The sequence below is a fragment of the Mytilus edulis genome, chromosome 7, assembly GCF_963676685.1.
Source record: "Mytilus edulis chromosome 7, xbMytEdul2.2, whole genome shotgun sequence".
NCBI lineage: Eukaryota > Metazoa > Mollusca > Bivalvia > Mytilida > Mytilidae > Mytilus > Mytilus edulis.
The window spans coordinates 48,221,609-48,244,287 of NC_092350.1; the positions used below are offsets into that span (position 1 = coordinate 48,221,609).

General features: G+C 30.4%; 1 protein-coding gene across 1 annotated transcript; it reads left to right on the top strand.

Annotated features, from left to right (window-relative positions):
* Positions 1-1,115: 1,115 nt before the first annotated feature.
* Positions 1,116-3,742, top strand: LOC139481665 (uncharacterized protein KIAA1958-like). The gene is made up of 2 exons (XM_071265118.1): positions 1,116-1,662; positions 2,112-3,742. Exons 1-2 carry the CDS (start codon positions 1,355-1,357, stop codon positions 3,268-3,270), a joined length of 1,467 nt encoding a protein of 488 aa, XP_071121219.1. The 5' UTR covers positions 1,116-1,354; the 3' UTR covers positions 3,271-3,742.
* The last annotated feature ends 18,937 nt before the right edge of the window (positions 3,743-22,679 follow it).

Consider the following 22,679-nt stretch of genomic DNA (forward strand, 5'->3'; position numbering starts at 1 on the left):
GAGTGTTTGGTCGGTTAATCTATATTGAGTATGCGGCTATATGGGCGGTTGGTCTGTTAATCGGGTTGGTTATACGTCTGTTAAGAGTAAAATTCACAATGTTAAACTCTGTTAAATATACAAATTTTTGGGAAATTATAAGAACCAAATTAAAGAAAGAAAAGTGTCTGACAAAATGATATATATCATAGAACATTTTCCACCTGTAAACAAATTTCATAGTCTGCGCAAATTTCAGTAAAACTAAAAGGCGTCGCGCAAGTGTGCAGTATTTATACACATAGCAATTTTTTTTAATAAAAGGCGAACAAACAATTTTAGATATCTTTTAAAGGACAAAAAATAGTACTTTGGTTCTAAAAAAAAAATTGGCATTAGTAAATATTTCCTAATTGTAAAATAACGTGAATAATAGCACGTTTTAGGGAAAAATATGGGAATAAAGTCTGTTAATGGGTTGGACAATTAAAATTGTGTCAGTTAAGAATTATTTAGCCACGACAATAGTTTTGCTACCTTTATATTTTCCCATTGAAAAAGTTAAGAATGAGATGTTCTTGAGTAAAAAAAAATGACAATACGGTGCAACAGTATCCTTCTAGTAAAAGCATTTTTATTTTGATTTTCTTTGCATTTTATTGAAGGGTGAAGCGTGAATATGGCCACTGGAATATGAATGAATTTATGTGTCTGTTCAAAGTAGCACGTTCAAAAATCCGACTGAAAGTGTTTATGCACATGCTATTTGTCACTGGACGTTAAACCCTAATTCGTCAGCATCATGCAATTGATTCTTTTCTTCTATTACTTCATCATAAGTTTTTTTTACAAATCATTCTAAAGAAGTAAATGGAAAGGAGCGAATACAGCTATATTTGGTTATCTTAAATTTTAATTCATTTTATTCCGTTTAGTTCCTTACATAAGTACAGAGGAACTGTAGTTGTCCGCATGTAAACGTCTAGCATTTATCACCAATTTGAAAACATTGCAATCCGTTACTGTTTCAACACCCAGGAATGTTTCAAGTCTGTATTCTTAAACAATAATATTTTTTTCTCTCTTTTTTTAGCAATGCATCACTCTCTACTGTCCTTATATATTATTCTATATTATTTCATATCGGTTAAAAATAAGCTTCTCTTATTGGATAAAAAGAGGCCACATGACATTCATTAATCTTCAGTAATTAATTCCAGCGGTCACTAACAGAACAAAACGGACCGAAAAACCGGTCATTAACAATAACTTTTACATGATATGGACCGGTGGGGCGTGGTTTGTCTATTTGAGTGACGTAACGTAATAAAACGCAATCGCGATTCAGACTTGTTTACATTTGACAGTTGGGAAGATGGAAGAATCGTCTGCTACTGCAGACAACTATAATGAACGTTTTGCAATACTTTCTGAAGCTGACAGAGATAAACTTCTCAGCAACAAGAATGCCGAGAGCACCAAAGCAGCAACAAAATATGCAGTCAAGACTTTTCATGACTATTGCATGGCAGCGGCGAACTATCAGACGATCGTGGCCATTGACCTGCTTCCCGACAATGCTCTTGATCAACTACTTGAAAAGTTCTATCCATCACTAAGAAACAAGAATGGAGAAAAGTATGCTGTCCAAAGCTTGAGGTCAATACGAGCCGGCATTCAAAGGTAGTTACACTCGAGTTGCATTATGAATGTTTACTGTTTGCCAATCTGGAACTTTATTTATATTTGTGCAAGTGCATTCTTTTTTATAGATAATTATGTTACTTTGTGTGTTGATAATTTTAAATATCAATGCATTCCAAACCCGAATCAATTTGTTTACATGTTCTCCAGGCACGTTCTTTTAATTTTCTGGGTAGATATATAAACAAGAAGATGTAGTATGATTGCCAATGAAACAACTCTCCACAAAATACACAAAAATTGACAACAATGAGCAAATCCCATACCCCATAGTCAGCTTTAAAGTCCCTGATTCTTGTGGGTGTACACTGCAACTGAATTTGAATAACTAGCTTTAATTCATGTACTTTTTACATATACTATAATCATGATCAATGTCAAAATGTAGTGAATTGTATGTGTATTTATATGTGTCATTTATTTTTCAGGTACTACACTGAACCACCACGTAGACGGGAGATCAATATTATCAGTGGTGAAAATTTTAACCGTAGTAAGGCTATGTTTGAGGCTGTTTGTATAGACTTGAAAAAAAGTGGACTTGGTGATGTAACACACAAACCTGTGATTCATGATGAAGATATGGCAAAGATATCTGCCTATTTCAAAACTTGGAAAACAGATCCAGTAGTCCTTATCAGAAAGGTTTGGTTTGATCTTATGATGTTTTGCTGCCGTAGAGGAAGGGAAGGACTGAGAGAACTTTCCAAAACTTCCTATGTTGTTGATAGTGATGGATTGGGTCAAAAATACATTAAAAAAAATGGATCAGAATTGACAAAAAATCATCGCACTGATGTAGAGGATTCGTCGGGTGGCGTAATTTATGAAGAAAAAGATAGCAACTTGTGTCCAGTTGCTTCTTACACTTATTATTTAGGGAAATTGAACCATAAATGTGATGTACTTTTTCAGCGTCCGCGACCAAATTACCATACAGCAGATGAGACATGGTTTGAGAACAAACCACTTGGAAAAAACACTTTAGGTGCATTAATGGCAAAAATCTCAAATTGTGCTGGTTTATCAAAAGTATATACCAATCACTCCATCCGATCAACATCTATAACAACTCTGAGTGAAAGTGGTTTTGAGGACAGAAAAATTAAAACTGTATCTAAGCATAAGTCACTACAAAGTATTGAAAGTTATTCAAGGGACTCTTCACTTCCACAAAAGAAAAAAATGTCAAAAGCTCTTGCGTCATCATTATACAGTACTACAGCAGAGATACATGTACCATCTACTGAGAATAATGCAATCAGCAGTGTCAATAACATTAATCATTCGACAGGAAATGCTGTTGCCATTAGAGCACCAACAACTGTTGCAGCAGTGCCACACAGTGTTCAAAACACTAATGCATCTAGTACATGTATGCAACTTGATGATATTGATTTTCTCGATGACAGTTTTATCAGTGAGTCTGCAGACTTTGATCAAGTACTGAAAGAAATTAGCTCGTCTCAAAACAATGTGCAAAACAATTACTCAAAAAAAGAGTCCATGAGCAACAGAAATGATCATAGCATTAATATTCAAAATGTGTCTGGAGGAGTCTTTAATTTCTATGTTTCAAAAGACTAAATTTATACATGTACTATGTGGATTTTTTCCAGTTGAACATTTTCCTGTTTTCATTTTATATTGCAGTTGTTGTTGAATTGTTAACCATATAATGTTTTTGTTACTTATAAAGTTATAGAAAATTTTATTTTGTATTTCATATACTGAAAATTGCACTCAAATGGATGGCAGTGACTTATAGTTTTTTAAAACTATGACCGGTCTTCACTCTTTCTTATATAAATACATACACATGAGGTTACTTTGAATTTATGAATTCTTTTAAAAACATGGTTTCTCAATGAAATAAACATAATAGTTCTAGAAAAACTGGTCATTATCGTGATATATGGACAGCCCGTAGGACAGTGGTATTGACTGCGACAGCGATAATGACCTCGCCTTCGGCTCAGTCATTATCACTATCTTAGTCAATACCACTGTCCTGTGGGCAGTCCATATATCACGATAATGACCAGTTTTTCAAGAACTATTATATAATTATGCGTCTCCATCCAGATTATCGTGTATACCATGAGGGCCTAGATTGGGGGTGTTGTTTATTTCTGTATTCTTTAAATTTGTATGTCACTTTTCCCTAGATTTTATTTATTTTACTCATTATTCTTTCTCTATTCTTTATATTTTAGCATCTCAATATATTTTACTTACTGTTGTTTGGTTACATTACGACGTTTATCTCTGATTTATATACTAGTTACCAATGTAGATGACGAATTGGTGTTATTCATGACAATTAAACAGAATCCACATGATATATGCGACTATTCTTGGATGAAATTTAGTTTACTTTAATATTACACTTTTTGAAACCATTTTTATCAATTTTCAATTTCCATTGTCTAAATTGTTCATTGTTCATGTGTTGTTTCCGTTTATTTATGTTTCGTTGTTTATGTGTTGTTTCCGTATATTTAAGCTACTCGTCTTGAGCCTACCCATTTGATCCGATAACACCCCATATAGCAATAACATTATACTTTTATTGTCATTCATAACTCTTAACAGACCGGGTTTTATACATCCGACCCATTAACAGACCTGGGTTTTACATAAAAATTGATTAATGTCACCAAAATACAATTTTCATGTAGATTTTTCACACAATGATATTAATATGGTTAACACACATAACGCCTGTCTTTTTTCGACGTTCAAAATATTGCATACAAGCTAATTCAACCAACGTGTCATTTTGTGTACATTTTGTGTGTGTAAAATGTGTATAAATTTATTGATGAGTAACCCGCCTTTTCATTTTATAGATCGTTTATCGAAGCTAGAAAAAAAATAATTACACCACTGGATTCAGTACATTGAATTGTTTTGTCAGATATACATAACTTTTATGATAAAAGTATATTTAAAAAGTTATACAATGAAACATACTGAACGTGCACTGATTTTCTGAATAACACTTGATTAACAGACTTTAGCCAATCCGATTAACAGACCAACCGCCGATATAGCCGCATACTCAATATAGATAAACCGACCAAACTCTCGGTTAGCCGAGTGCCGGCCGTGGTCTTTCATTTGATCAATTCTGACACCCCTCGGTGTGTTATATGACAAAAAAAACAACTTAAAATATGCATTATTTATAACATAAACGTTGTAATAGCCGGACAAAAATTAATTTAATGTAAATTAATATGAAAACATTAATATTATTAGAACCAACTTTCATGCCAAAGAACTATTTCCAGAAATGAAAAATGATCGTTAACAATTATCCATATTATATATATGTACTTTGATAACTTTTGCAGTATCGTTTGAATTAACAAGACAATATGACAGTGCTTAAGTGATAAGTATAATGTTATATTTAATCTCTATTGAAGCTCATTTTAAATGAGACATTATGGGTAAGCCAAAGGTTTACATAATGTTACATTTGTAAAGCCTTTTATTGGATTTAAATACATTGTTTTTGATCTAATATATCCGCTAGCTGATATTGAATCTTACATTGATTTATTCAAAAGGCATATTGTGGTTATTAATGTTAAATTTCAAAGGGATAATGATAACAAATTATTTTTATTGCAAATGTTTAATTATTTTATACTTTTGTGTCGTTTAGGCAGACTTATTTTAACAATCGAAATATTCCATTTTCCTGTTTGCTCTAGGCAATTTTTGGTTATATCGATATAAGCTACATATGGAATAGTCTATTATTAAAGGGCAATATAAGCATTTAGTTCGTTACTTATAGCCTATAACATGATTATTCAAAAACGGTCCAGTGATGTATTCAAGTGATGTCATATTTTCTGTTTCGAAGGAGCAATTGAAACGAAACGCGCGTCTGGCGTACGAAATTATAATCCTGGTACCTTTGATAACTATTGAAAAAGTTTACAAAAATAAAATGAAGAATACATGCAAACATGGAACGATGTTTCAATCTAACATCCCGAAAGCCACAGCATGATGAAGGTCAATACTAATTCTTTAGGATTTTTTTTTAAAAGTACCTGAAATTGTATATTTTTGATATCATATGTAACCGAACGTAAAGTTCTGTAATCAAAAAGTACTAAATGTTCTCTTTTGTATCAGAAAAGTAAGCTATTATTTTGTCACCGAAAGTGACATGGAATTACTTGAAAAGGATTAATATATCTTTAGTCAACAAAAACAATCTATAAAGGTTTCAATTTCAGAATCGTTTGAGATAAGATGTCCACTAATACAAGACTTTCTATTTTTATCCAGATGTTCATGTATAAGATTGGAATGGCCTTCAATTGTTTTCTAAACAAAAAAGTTTCTTTATTGAAATATTTTAAACAATCAGTGTTTGAAAACACGTTGATATCATGAGTATAATGTGAGCACATATATAAAACGATTGTGTTCACAAATCACCTTTTTTGCATTTCCCCGTCACACGGTCGCGTTTTTTAAAAAGTATTTTGGTATTTTTTCAACACTTAACATTAGGTGTTAGTTTGCTCGATCTAGATAATGTTGTATCGTTTTATTTTATAGGAACTCTATAAAGACCCACATATATGCAATAACCGTACAGTTCCGTTTCCCAACTGAAACAATCTTAAAAAACATAAGTTTTTATTAGTTGTTTTAAATCGAAAATAGTTTTTTACAAGATAAGATGTTTTCCATGTACAAGTTTTGTTTTTTAGTTATCAAAATTAAGATCACAATTTCTTAAAATATTGTTTTGTTTATAGAAAAGTATACAGTAAATCGCCTAAGCAAAACAGCCATTATAAACGAAAGCGCAAAAACTGAAACCGATTATGAATTATAGGCAAAAGTCCTTTACACATTTTTAAACCTCTTAGCCTATATAGAAGATACGAATCAACACTATCGCATCATTTCCAAAATTACACGTCTGGTAACATCGTCGGGGAGCCCACCCACTAATAGACAAGGATCACACCAACTGCGAATCCACACGCAGTCAAAATGCTCAGAATCGTTTATCAGAATTTTCTATTCTTAGATTGGATAGACCTTCATTTGTTCTCATTACAATAAGTTTTACTTATGATTGCGTTTGTAAACACGCCGAAATTGTTAGTCTCATGTCGACACATATATCCCGTACTACGTTGTTGTTGACCTAGAAAAGACAAGTATAGCGGAATTCGTGTCTATCATTGTCTATTGTCTATTGTAACTATTAAATAATTTGGCAATGTTAGTGCATATGAATATGATATTTGTAAACATGGCAAACAACTGATATACAATGTTTCTTACCTATTTGATAATTTTTTTTTACCTTGAATGTGTTGATTTCAAAAATTAACATCGATGCTTAGTATAGGATATGAAATTAATATTTCATACACAAATCTTTGTTTATGCATATTGCCTGTCACATGATCGTGTGCATTTGATAAAATTTTGATATTTCCCAGCCAAAACATTTGAGAGTTTAATCGATTGACCTAGATAATGTGTTATGTATTTGTTTATATCCAAAGAACTCTAAAAATAAAGACACAGCATATTCTATTTAAAATTTATTTATAGAAAAAAGTTTACCAATAGTTCAACATGTCCAATGAAATAAGGCATTATTTAAGGCTATTTTGCTGATACAAAAGAGAACATTTAGTACTTTTTGATTACAAAACTTTACGTCCGGTTACATATGATATCAAAAATATACAATTTCAGGTACTTTTATAATAAATAATCCTAAAGAATATCGCTGCTACCCTTTATAACAAGATCATTTCCAGATGACCTTTTTCATATTTCCCCTAACCTGTCATCCTAAAACAGATTTCAGATCTAGTCACTATTTAGTAAACAAATCAGAATACCAAGTTCTCTATTACTTATGGTTTATTGAATACAAAAAAAATGTCACTGTTGTGAAACACATAATTTGAAATAACTCTCATATGTAGTCTCTGAATAGTTTCAGTTTTCCTTAAGATATATTTTGCAATTAGGTCATAATTATCAGTTTCTTACACTGTAGCGTTTGAGTTGTAATAACAAGGAAAAAACATTTTACGTGGAGATAACTCAAACAAAGATAATTGTTTGACTAAGCTCGATCAATTTTAAAAGCACACACAAACTGTAATATATCACATACCAAAATAAGCGGCATGTTACGAGTCACAGAGAACACGCCAGAATACAATCTCACGGAAGGAAATTATACTCAGCAAAATCAAAAGATCTATTCACGGAAAGGTTTAAGTGGAAAGACAATCACTGTTATACAACTCTTGACACGTTAAACGTTCTGCTTCCATTGTATTGACCTTCATCAAGCTGTGGCATTCGGGATGTTAGATTGAAATATCGTTCCATGTTTGCATGTATTCTTCATTTTATTTTTGTAAACTTTTAGAATCGTTTGAGATAAGATGTCCACTAACACAAGACTTTCTATTTTTATCCAGATGTTCATGTATAAGGTTGGAATGGCCTTCAATTGTTTTCTAAAAAAAAAGTTTTTTTTATTGAAATATTTTAAACACTCAGTGTTTGAAAACACGTTGATATCATGAGTATAATGTCAGCACATATATAAAACGATTGTGTTCACAAATCACCTTTTTGCATTTCCTCGTCACAGGGTCGCGTTTTTTAAAAAGTATTTTGGTATTTGTTAACACTTAACATTAGGTGTTAGTTTGCTCGATCTAGATAATGTTGTATCGTTTTATTTTATAGGAACTCTATAAAGACCCACATATTATATTATTACATTGTTACTGATGGAAAAAGATCTCTTAGAAATATAACAGTGCAATAGCCGTACAGTTCCGTTCCCCATCTGTGATAACAGAAACAATCTTAAAAAACATAACTTTTTATTATTTGTTTTAAATCGAAAATAGTTTTTTTACTAGATAAGATGTTATCATGTACAAGTTTTGTTTTTTAGTTATCAAAATTTAGATCACAATTTCTTAAAATATTGTTATGTTTATAGAAAAGTATACAGTAAATCGCCTAAGCAAAACAGCCATATATAAACACAAAAGCGCAAAAACTGAAACCGATTATGAATTATAGACAAAAGTCCTTTACACATTTTAAAACCTCTTAGACTATTAAGAAGATACGAATCAACATTATCGCATCATTTCCAAAATTACACGTCTGGTAACATCGTCGGGGAAACCACCCACTAATAGACAAGGATCACACCAACTGCGAATCCACACGCAGTCAAAATGCTCAGAATCGTTTATCAGAATTTTCTATTCTTAGATTGGATAGACCTTCATTTGCTCTCATTACAATAAGTTTTACTTATGATTGCGTTTTTTAACACGCCGAAATTGTTAGTCTCATGTCGACACATATATCCCGTACTGCGTTGTTGTTGACCTAGAAAAGACAAGCCTAGCGGGATTCGTGTCTATCATTGTCTATTGGCTATTGTAACTGTTAAATAATTTAGCAATGCTAGTGCATATGAATATGATATTTGTAAACACGGTAAACAACTGATATAAAATGTCTCTTACCTATTTGATAAAATTTCTTTAGCTTGAATGTGTTGATTTCAAAAATAAACATCGATACTTAGTATAGGATATGAAATTAATATTTCATACACAAATCTTTGTTTATGCATTGTCCGTCACATGATCTTGTGCATTTAATAAAATTTTGATATTTCCCAACCAAAACATTTGAGAGTTTAATCGATTGACCTAGATAATGTGTTATGTATTTCTTTATTTCCAAAGAACTCTAAAAATAAAGACACAGCATATCCTATTTAAAATTTATTTATAGAAAAAAGTTTACCAATAGTTGAACATGTTCAATGAAATAAGGCATTATTTAAGGTTATTTTAAATCTGAAAGAGTTTGAATTAGGTTGGATTTTTGTTTTGTAAATGTTTTGTAATGACAATCTTTTTAGTTATAAAAATGAAGGTCACACATGGTCACAATCTAATCAAATAGTCACTTTGCTAATTGAAAAGTATAAAGAAAATAATCTAAGCGAAACAATTTGAGGGAAAAAAGAAAAAATCAGGCAAAAAATTAAATTGTCGATAAACTATAGGATTCACTTATGTACTGCAGTTATTTGCACCTGTCCTAAGTATTTATTAGAATAATGGTGTTCGGTGTGAACCACGGCTCCGTGTTGAAGGCATTTCTTTCATTTGGATATCATTTTCAGTTCGTTTTATTGTGAACATATGTACAGTAGTTGTCGTTTGTTAATGTAATTTTTACGTGTTTCTCGTTTCTCGTTTTTTATATAGATTTGACCGTTGGTTTTTCTGTTTGAATTGTTTCACACTAGTTATTTTGGGGCTTTATAGCGTTTTGTTCTGCGTGATCCAAGGTTCCGTGTTAAAGGCCGTACATTGACCTATAATGGTTTACTTTTATAAATTGTCATTTGGATGGAGAGTTGTCTCATTGGCACTCACACCACACCTATATCTATATAAGCGAAGAAAGTTATTTGGTGTATAGACCATTTTGAAATAACTTTAATACTGAGATTTTATCGTGAACGTTGTTTGGAAATGAAAAAAAAAACCAATCTCTTTTGATACTTACATTAATACTGTGAAAAAACCCTGCGCAATGTGTTTAATGACGTTTTCTGTCAAAGACAAAACACGAATATATAAATATTAAATATCCAAGTTCTAGCAAAAAATGTTGTCATTAATATATTCGTGTTTTGTCTTTGACAGTAAACAGTTATCCCAACAAGTAAATGTAACATCTCGCTGACTAAAAAAAGCGAGAAAGTGTGACCGGGACCAAATCTTCAAATAAAAAAAACAAAAAAAAACAGGTTAAAATTAAGCAAGGAGTATAGTTCTATGCAACATAATATGCTAACACTATAACAATTTTTGTAATAAATTTTAACGGTGATGTGATTAATTCAAATGTAGACTTTCTGGACTTAAATAAGAAAAGAATAGGAATGTAATTGCTTAATCCAAATTAAAGTTGCAAAATAAACGTGGTTTTGGGGAATAATAAAAAAGGAAATCTCCATTACAGATGAGCGTCAGTTGATTGAACTCGTAAAACTGCTAGCAACGAGTAGATATGATATCTTTGAATTGATGGAAGAACGTGACTGTGTGCTTTCGTATTTTATGATATAAAATATCAGTTATAATTTCAAAATAGAGTAAAATAGAATGAGCAATTATTTAACTGTTTGAAAGATTAAAGGTATCTCGAAAAATACAAAAATTCAAAACTGGACATGTACAATGCCACATTTCTGTCATAATAAAAGTACAAAACAAAGTCCGTTGCCATAAAGCTTTTTATTCAAAGTCATTGAACATATTACTTTTTCGCGAAACATTACGATTTTTTTTTCATTTTGAATATGCCTTGTTCTCACAACCAAGTTGTGAAATTGAAATAAGTGCAAGGCATAGTTATGTCTTTTTTGCACCTCGAAGATTGTGCAATTACTGTCTTTTGATGAAGTAAATATGTGTTTTTATTGACTTTAAAAAAAATGATATTCACTGAGGCCAATTATTTTATTCCATATCCCGATAGAAATGTATGTAATGGAAATAATTCAACATAATCATTTGAACATCACATTTTTGTACACGTAAAACGCTCGATGTTTTGCACGGTAAATATACTTTTTTACACAGGTGAATATGCTTATTTATTCAAAATACCATTCATATAGAAATGCATGCTAAAGTCAATATGGAATACACTTTTACCATAGAGTTATATGTTTTTATACGTGTATTTTTTGTGTAAACTGTCCTGCTGCATAAGAAAATCTTCAATTACTCTATCTGGATAATAATAACATTATTATCAGTTCAAGAGTCAAAAATTCAGTTCTATCTTTTCATAAGTAATACGATTATAAAGTCATGTCCTTAAAGATGATTAGGTAACTTCCTAAGTTGTTTTATTTTTCTACCAAATTAAATTATTTCTTCGAATACAAAAAACAAAAATATTTGTTGAATAAAAAAATTATTATGCAGTAATGTTATTCCCGAAAGAATAAAAAAAGACACTGTATTTTATTTGGCCTTTTTACTTACTTGGTTTCAAGCATTACTGAAAAGTCTTTTGTAGCGGATGAAAAGCGCGTCTGGAGCAAATATAAATTTCAATCCTCGTATCTCTGATGAGTTTATTTACATCGTCGCATATTGAAATTATGACGGAAGATAAAAGTGTGTAAAATCCTAAAACACAAGTTATCTTTGTACAGTTTAATCGAATGATAAAGATTTAAAACATGACATTAATTTTCTAAGTTCATTGTTTGAAATACCAGTAGATGCATTTATAAATAAAAAAAAAGTGTAAATAAAAATCTTTCTCTATTTGTTGAATTTATTTTGGTTTAAATAAGGGAAAAGGTGACCATTCCTGCTGACAAAATGTTTGATGAGGCAAACTCGTATGATCTGAATAGTTTGATATCGTCTATCAAATGAAATGTATATACAACTATACAAATCTGAACAGTCCGTACATGAAAATAATAATTGATAAATTATGAAGTGCGTCTAAAGCGCTTTTCTGGATTTAACAAATATATATTGAAAAAAAGAGAGATATACACATGTAGTGTTCATCGATCACCCTTTTCGAGTTGGTGGACCGATTTGACATGTCTTTTCCTCAACTCACTTTGAAGATGTTTTTGCAGACTTGGTATTACTGCCGATTGTGCAATGTTCCCAGTTGGGACAGTTTGGCGAGTGGGTGCTTGCATAATATTTGGGACGTACACTGTAAGATATCTAGTCAGGCTTCTTCTTTGATCCATGTAATTCCCATAGTTGTCGTTTTTGTGCGTTTATTGGGTTATACTATTAGTAGTGTCGTTCTTATATCATTGACATATTCTTCCTTTATCTATGATTAACAACAACCAATAGGATTTGAGTTCAAGCATACTATAATGTTAAACAGTATACAATTACCAATTAGCTGAATGATCAAATTGTTATTTTTAAACTTCATTTGATTTTTTTTTAGAATAGACTAAATCTAGATCACGTTCATTCGAAAACAAGACGGACATCAAAGTATGCCCTTTTTTATATATAAAATTGACAATATATTAGTTTCCAATAATTTGAATATACACGGCTGTTGTCTGTTCTTTAGTCGGGTTGTTGTCTGTTTAACATATTCATCATGTCAATTCTCAGTTTTATGTATGGTCAGTATTTATTAACCACATATTATTTTATAATTTAGCAAGCAACCACTATCGGTTGTGCTGACATGAATTATCATTGATATTGTTTGTTTTTTTTTTTTTTTTTTAACTATTTTGGATTCGAGCGTCACTGATGAGTCTTTTGTAGACGAAACGCGCGTCTGGCGTATATATTAAATTTAGTCCTGGTATCTATGATGAGTTTATTTACAACCACTGGGTCGATGCTACTGCTGGTGGAGATTTATTTTCCCGAGGGTATCACAAGCACAGTAGTCAACACTTTCGGTGCTGACATGAATTATCATTGATATTGTTATATTTATAAATTAACTGTTTACAAAATTTTGAATTATTTGAAATGCTAAGGCTTTTCTACCTCAGGCATAGATTACCTTAGCTGTATTTGGCAACACTTTTAGGAATTTTGGATCTCGATGCTCTTCAACTTCGTACTTCATTTGTTATTTCTCATATGAACTCCCCTTTTGGCTAAACATGTGTCACTTTTACTTTGGAGTTTCGTAAAAAAAACTACTCCTAGAATGGAAAGATGATATGCATTACTTTATTTTATCTAAAGGTCAAAACATAGAGCTGTGTCGCATATATTTTCAATATTTGTATGACCAAAATATCTAAGTGTTTAGATTTATACTGAAAGTTTGTTCTAGCCCTCCGTTAACTTCGAGTATTACTCCAAACTGAATTTCGCCACTATCCATCAGTATTTTTACTGGTAAAAGTAAAATTACTCCTAGGAAAAATCAAAACGGAGAGTCCGTAATTAAATGGCAGAGTCAAAAGCGAAAACACATCAAACGAATCAATAATATTTGTCAAATTCCTGACGACTAAGTACCAGCATTTTCGTATATAGAAAATGGGGAATTAAACCTGATTTAATAGGTAGCTAAGCTAGAGATGTCTATATGAGATGAAAGATAGAAGTCAGACATGTATCTGAGATATAGGACCTTAAACACGATACAATCTATGTATATAATATATCTGTTCAGAAAGAGGCGCAGTTGTTAAAAACTTATGTATCTACAAAGGGCAATCATAAAGATAAAAATCTGTTTACATCAATTTCATATCACAAAGTTACTCAACTTTGTACAGTTTTAAGATAATACGCTTAACAATGTGTGTGGTAGCTGTTATTGGTTGATGTGTGTTGTTTGCCATTATTTATATTTTGTTCTGAAATATATTAGACAATTTAATCTATAGTTGAAATTTCGTCTATTATTGTAATGTATAGGTCTTTTCAAACTGAATATTCAGTATGAGATTTAATTTGCGTTTACCGGAAGGTTAACCAGAACCCCAACGTGTACTGAACTTAATCTACCTAAAATAGGCAGAATTTTGTATCTTATATATTGTATTAGGAAATAACTGTTCGATGTTAAAAAAAATAATGAATTGTTATTTTTGTTTTTATTGGTGGACGATCTTATACAGAACGCAGACACATTCTAAACTGTTAGCTAAAACATTTTCTCAGTTGTTAACAAAACCCCGCTGAATGTATAACCCTGATATAAAATAGTCATTTCTTTATATGTATAAAAGAATCGTAAACGATCTGGTCAGTCAACTTTGAAGAAGTTCTTGACTGGATTAGTTTACGAAATGCATACTATTTTTTTTATTTAATTAAACGAATTGACGATTATGTCGCATCTAGTAATTGTATTTGGTAATCTTAAATAATTTATTATATTTGAACATCCATGAACTGTTGTTGCGTCTTCTTAGTTAACTATGATTTGAAGTCTCTACTAAATGATTGCAAGATATTTTTATAAGTGTGATTATAATGACCAAACAGAAACACAATGTTAGTATTCTAGAACTTGCGATATGGTCAGGTTTTATTATACCGCAGTATGTTTTTTCTACATAAAAATTAATGAAATAGTTGTGCTATTTCATTCCACAGACTATTTGCCAGTCAATAATTTCAAAGACTATTACCCCGGTTAATAGTTTAACAATCATCTTTCCCGTACTTTTTCAAGCTTATTTTTCATTGGGCAATAATGATGTCATTGACTATTTTGCTTGGCAACGTCAAACTTTAATTGGGTAAACAGTATAATCTGTTTGTGTCGATTGTAATTTCACTTACAAGAAGCAATTATAAAAGAGAGAAAATCTTCGCCCGCATTTTTTAAAGATATAAAATATAGTACCTTATTCATAATACGGGTTCGGTCGTCGTATTCTAAAAGTGAATTTGCGTTTGGTGTACTTTAGCTTAAATTTATCATATGCACGGTAAATTTAACACAAGTATTTCTAATCTTGATTGCAATCAATAAAATATTTACAAATGTAACAAGAAGAACTATAAAAAACCCGTATAGTTCATCTTGTGCATGTCAGGTTATGTGACATTTTTTTCTTTTCTTTCAGATAATAAATGTACACTTTTAGAAAATTAGTAAATTTGGTATATAAAAATCCTTTGTTGTCGGCTTTGCCTCGAGCAATAGTTGGTATCTCAGGGACAACAAACTTGCTATTACCCTCGCACCCATTCAATAGGTGTATATTATTAACGGACATCTCCGCTATTTTGTAAAAGAGGGGCGAAATATATCAGAGGCACAGTGAAACTCATAGATTGTAAGTAGTATTCAAATTATATCATTTAGCATTATTATTTAGATATCTTAACATATTTCAGAAGGAAATAGAACTGTAAAATGTTTATCTAGTCTTTAGTATATAATTAAATGTCAAACTTGATGTGAATGAAGACAGCTATATATTCTTGCCTGAGATTTTCAGAATATCAGATTTCAAAATTTCAGAGTTTCATATCATATATCTGTTGTGAGAGGTTATTTTCTTGGTATCAATACAGATCCAACTACATCAGCTAGATTATTTTTGTAATATGCGAATACAAACTATAAATTCATTATCTTATATCATAATTTGAAGACAAAAATCTCACCGTTGTTATCGATAATCTCGTGGCAATCTATGTAAAAATAGGTCTAATAATTAAGAGGCTTTTTCATTGAATTCTTATATATAATATTAATAAAATAGGAAACGTCAATCTCATAGAAGGACAAAGTTCCAAACGTATTATTATTTTATGATTGCGGTAAATATATCTTTGTTATCCATGTTTCAGAATGATTTACAAGATTTTTCTTTCTCATACATTTATAATTCTCAATTTCTGTAACTTGATTTCTTTGATAACAAATATAATATTTTATAGAAATACCAATAAAACCCATTCATTTACTCTTAAAGTAGATTGTTGAAATGTATTATAATTAAAAATAGTGTTGATATATAATATTTTCTCGGTCCATTCATCTTCAATATGACTTTAAAAAAATTACCTACGAAATTGCAAATTTAAAATTTGATACACAACAGTAGTGTACAGAATCTATAAAAAATGGAAAACTTCACGTTATATATTGCATGCGTCGGAAGCGCTTTTCTTGCCTCAGCTTCATCATTATAACATGAAAGAGAAAAAGAGAAAAATATTGACGCTTGATGTAAGGATATACTACAGGGTGTTTTAAGGGCATACGATACAGTTTTGATCCTGTATTTACAAGTTCATGAAAATTTGCATATAGGCTATTTTTTTACCTGATTAAATCAAACATGTAATAAAAAATATACCTTCATGTGCTACTTTTTGAGTAAAATTAGGTCGAAATTTTGTATATTTGCTCAAAATTCAGATTTGTGGCCGTAATTTCTTTTTCGAAAGAAAGACATAACTTTTTTGTTATAAAAGATAAACACAAATTATTTTTTGTTAAATAATCGGTAATTTCTGTATTTTATAAGTATCCTAAAAAAATATGCAATTTTTTATTCAGAAATAACTCATATTTATCAAATGTTTATGAATTGAGGAAAAAACGTCATTTTTTACTGCATGTTTATCAAAATTTAAAAAAATCCTCTATTTACAGTTATATAAAATTTGGATCACATAATCTCCCTGCAAAATGAAACAAATTGCTGTTTTGAAAAATAGGGGTCCATGAACTCGTTTTCAGATTAAATCAGTTTGAATGCTAACAATCAGTCGAAAAATACATCTTTTCCCGATATGTCACAGTTTGACGTCGCGAAAATAACATTTTACGTTAGCAACGTCATTACCTCCCCTGTAACTGTATCGTATGACCTTAAGGACTAATTATTGTGTGTTAATCATACAATAATACCAACCAAAAAAGAGAAAAAAAACCAGTATTTTTTTAAAATCGATTTAAACTCAAAGACATAAGACTAATAAAGCACAACTAAAATATTTGAATCAAGAGTTAAAATTTTCCTCTCTGAATGAATATTGTTGTGTGAATTACTGATCATTTTGGGTCTCGTGTTGCTTATTATTTTTTTTTTAAAGTAAAGATTTCCATTGCAATTGAAATATGTCGTTGGATACGAACCTTTTTTTTAAACCTTTTCCAACAACTCAAAATAACATTAACAGTTTATTCCATTTAATAACTGATTTGACATATACATCATTTTTATTCTAAGTGATTATTCTTTCTCGTTCATTAAATATAAGGAATATCTAGTGATTGAAATGCGTTGTAGTAGCAGTAGATGTTAGACTCTATTAGCCAAGATGGTTGGAATGGGTTTTTTAATCGGCCTATTTTCAATACAATTTATGCAATTAAGTCGATGTTTTTCTTTATTCAAGTACTATTGACAACTTTTTTAAATTCTATCTTATTATTCCGTACATCTTTGTTGTGATATGGCTCTTTTAACTAAGAAATCTATTGATAAGCGTCATCCATTCAATTTTCATGATATTGCTGCAACTTAAAATAACTTTTTTCAAGGATAATATTTTGACATTTGGATGTTTTACTATAGAACATGTAGAAGTCACACCATGGATTAACATACACGTCTTTGATAGAAATTGATGTTGTTTGTATTGAAATATTAACCACATTATATATAACATTTGGTAACATCATTCTTGTTATATATATGCAATTGAATCCTAACTTTGCGTAAGGCTACTTTTTTTCTAAAACAATTGTTAATTTATGAACAGGTTACTTTATAATAAATTTGAATGTGTCATTTTCTTTGGAAGGAAAATGCAGTTTTATTTAGAGCTTCTGCACCAACAGAAATCATGATCACTCAAATCTTTTCCCAATGTTTCAAGACGTATATTTATATAGATTGGTTGTAAAATTCTTGTGACTACTATCGTTTATAGTAATAACGAGTACAGAATCAGATCTTTGTCATAACAATGAACTATGTTTTGCGGCACATCTATATATGGACATTTATATTGAGGACACTGTACGTATGGCTACGTTTGAAGTATAACAACAATGCAAGTTTCGTGATAGTATCATGTAATTATTTTGTTGTAAACGGAATCGATTTAACAGTAGTTACAGTGTTGTTCTAACATCTTCGAAATACTGACAATGTATAAATAATCAGTCAAAGCAGTATAACTAGCTAGCTAGTAAACCAGATTTAATCCACCATATTCTACATAAAAATAAGCCTGTACCAAAAGAGGGGCGACATATACCAGAGGGACAGTCAAAATAGATTGGAAATAAACTGATAACGCCATGGCATAAAAATAAAAAGACAAACAGGCAAATAATAGTACACACGACAAAACATAAAATACTAAAGACTAAGCAATGCGGAACAAGTCAGGAATATGACAGTTGTTATCCATTCGAATGATACATTCGAACTTTTGATTTTTCCTTGGAGTTGGGAATTTTTTTTAATTTTACTTCTGATGACCCAAACAAAAGCTCTAAAGGTTGGTACTTGCGGAGTAACAACAAGTACATAACCTAGTTAACTAATAACAAATATGACAGGCAAGAATTACAATAGCATATCGAGTTTTTTTAAGGGGAGGAACCGTGTTATTATTTACCTTTTAGTAAATGCTTTTTAATATTTTGTTTTTTAAATGATATTCAATTAAAAAAAACAAAATTAAAATTGATTAATTGTGCATTATCATTTTAAAAGGGAATCTATTTTAAGTTTAAGAAAACAGACTGAAGTATTTACATTCTTGTTTTAAATGTAATAATCAATTAAAACTAGTTCATCCCTTACTTATTTGTTTAAACTCCAAATAAGTTACTATATATACTGCAAGTCGTTGGGCATACGATACAGTTACAGGGGAGGTAATGTCATTGCTAACGTAAAATGTTATTTTCCCGACGTCAATTGACATATCGGGAAAAGATGCATTTTTCGACTGATTGTTATCATTTAAACTTATTTAACTTTTAAACGAGTTTATGGATCCCTCTTTTTTTAAATGAAATTTAGTTTAAATACGTATGAAGATTATTTGTACCAATTTTCATTTAATTGTCAATAGTGCAATTTTTTTAAAATTTTTAAAATTTTACAGCGAAAAAAGACGTGTTTTTCTACATTCATGTACATTGATAGTTATTTCTAAACAACAAATTTCATAAATTTATAGGATTATTGAATAAAAGAGAAATTACAAATAATTTAACAAACAACAGATTGTGTTTATCTTTTAAAACAAAAAAGTTGTGCATTTCTGTCGGAAGGAAAAATACGTCCACAAATCCGAATTTTGAGCAAATATCTGAAATATTGACCTCATTTTACTCAAAAAGTAGCACATGAAGGTACATATTTTTTTATTTCATATTTGATTTAATCACGTAAAAATAACACATATGCAAATTTTCATCAAATTTTCAATATCGGATCCAACTGTATCGTTTTCCCTTAAATTAAGTAGTTGATGAAAACAAGTGTCAATAGTTTTATTTCCAAAACTCGTGCATATGATAGTGTGACACGATGAAACCTGTGTATACCTCAATAACTAAAATCATGATTTTCCTTAGAACATAAGGTTTGATTTGTCACTTTTTTTTATTAAGTCACTAATGAATGTTAGGAATATTTGCATGCAGATAGCTCATTGTACATGTAGATAATCTAACAACCAGCAATGATTGTGCAAATTGACGAATTGTAAGTGGAAAGTCTAATTATAATATCATTTTGAGAAGATGTGTTGTTTTAAACAATAAAACAAGATATGTCATAGCAAAACAATATGTTATGAATTTTATTTTTGTCATAGAAATCTATTGTGACGCCTCTTAATAAATAACAGTATCATAGTTATATTCTATTGAATTCAATACACTGAACAAATATTATGAATTTATATAAAAAAGGGATTCTATATTTGAGAATGACATAGAGCTTAAACATTGGTAACAAAGTAAATGTCATATTTTTTTTACCAGCAAAATGATACATATGTATCATTATGTCGATGGTTTTTGTTAATGATGTAAAAGAAAGATACATTAAAGTCGTAGGTTTAGATTTTATTTTATATTTGTGGTGCCAGTATAAATGGCATTTCTACATCTCTTAACCATCAACTAATTGATATTTGTGTAATATGCAATTAATGCTAATATAAAAGAAGATTGATTAATACTACAATATCTTTTGAAAAGAGTTCATGGTAAGAAGACGACCGATTATAATTATCGATAACTCAACTCTAATCGATGTAAACAATAGGTTTTGGCATTTAATTGTTTTTCATTGGATATGAATGTTTACAAAAGTAGATTACCCAGGTCCAAATGAAAAGACAAGATATGTCATGATTGTGTTTTTTCTCTCTCTCGAGACACATGAGACAATTATTAAATAAATATTCATTGATGTTCAACATGATATTCAGGATGATTCTTTTATTTTCGCAATTTGGTAAGTCTTTTTTTAAAAGCAATTATAATCTGAAGTTAGCAGATTAGATATGATGTACGATACTATGATGCTGTAAAAATCACAAGTTGTGGGCTTAAATGTAACATAAATGTCAAAATCCTTTAAGATTACACACACGAAGTGGCACATACAAATGTTCCTTTCGGAATGTCTAAATTAGGGATGATTTCAACTTGTTTCATTTGGAACTCTTGGTTTAATAGCTTCCTTGTGAGCAGCAAACCTGTATCAAGAAAATCATGATAGGAAATGCAAGCACGGGAATATCTAAATTAGGAACCAGTTTGGATACGGTTTGTGTTGCTCAGTTTTCAGTTTTCTATTATGCTTTGTAGACTATTCTTCACCTTTAAGTTGTATTTAATTTCATTCCCTGGCGTTTTCAATTTATGTTGGTCATGCGTTTGAATATCTCCTTTATCCTTTTTATTTTATACAATAGCTGTCATGTAAGCATTAACTTTCTACCAAGAAATTCTTAATATGAAACACAAACCAGGGAATATCGAATAAACATGCAAATTTATTCTTAAACTTCATTTGCAGGATTTGTAGAAATGGTTGCTACATTTGGAAACATCACCTTTATTGACCTTCATTTTCAATTTCTTCATTTTTCAAAGTAGAAATATTGGACTGACTAAAATTTATTTTATTTAGTCGTCATTTCAAGTGCATTGTGACAATTGGTCAACAAACGTTGAAATATTAAATGAAATAACATAAACTATATAGCAGAAAGCGAGGTTAAATGATCATGTCTGCTTCCGTTTTATGTTCATCTTGAGGAGCTCTTTTATGAATTATGTCTCATAATAAAATAAATGCAAGTCTGAAACCATGCGGGCACGGTTGGTTCCTATAATATTGTCGATTATTTGTTGACCAAATTTTCCTTGAAAGTCACAAACATCCGTTTTGAATGATTTTAGTATAAATGCCATTTTTACATCTCTTATCAATCAACTAATTGATATTGTTGTAATAAGCATTAAGCATTTTAACGCTTATATAAAGGGGCGATTGATCAATTTTATGATATCTTCTGAAAAGAGTTCATGCTTAAGGAGAAGACCGATTATAATTATTGATAATCCAACTCCAATCCATGTAAAAAAAAATATTTTTCGTTGGATCTGAATGTTTACAGATTACTCAAGTCCAAGAGAAAAGACAAGATATAGCATTGTGGTTTCATTTTTTCTCGAGATACTAGATACAACTATTAAGTAAATATTTATTAATGTTCAACATGATATTCAGGATTTGTCTTATATTTTCGTAATTTGGCAAACCTTGAACATTACACACACTAAGCGTATCATACAAATGTTCAATTTCAATATCATTGTATATCCCCTTTTCCCAAATTTATCAATATCACTTACTGAGTTTATAAAAAAACTGAATATATAAATTTCCTGCATCCGAAGCGCTTTCTTGATTTTCCCTCAAAATAAAATAGTCAAATCTATCTAAGGCAAACTTTGCTTGGGGGAGAAAAAAACCGAGTTACTTTTTAATTTCAAAATTTATAAACGGACAATCTAAGAAATGATTGTTAATAATCATGTCAGTACAGAAGTTCTGACTACTGAGCTGATACGATAACCTCGGGGACTGATAGTCCACCAGCAGAGGTATTGACCCAGTGGTGTACACAATGGAAAAAAAAAACACGTTATATAAATTTCATAATTCCGAAGCGCTGTTCTTGATTGTCAGTCATCAAAACCCTCAAGCCAAATCTTTGATAGCCAAGGATTTATAAGACTCCAAACAATTTATGAGCTATACATTTATAGTCTGTCATTTTTATATATAGACTTTCATTCTGAAATTCACAATAAGGGTCGGATAAGAAAAAAGCAGAGATAGTTTCAGCTTCCCAGTTGTGTAT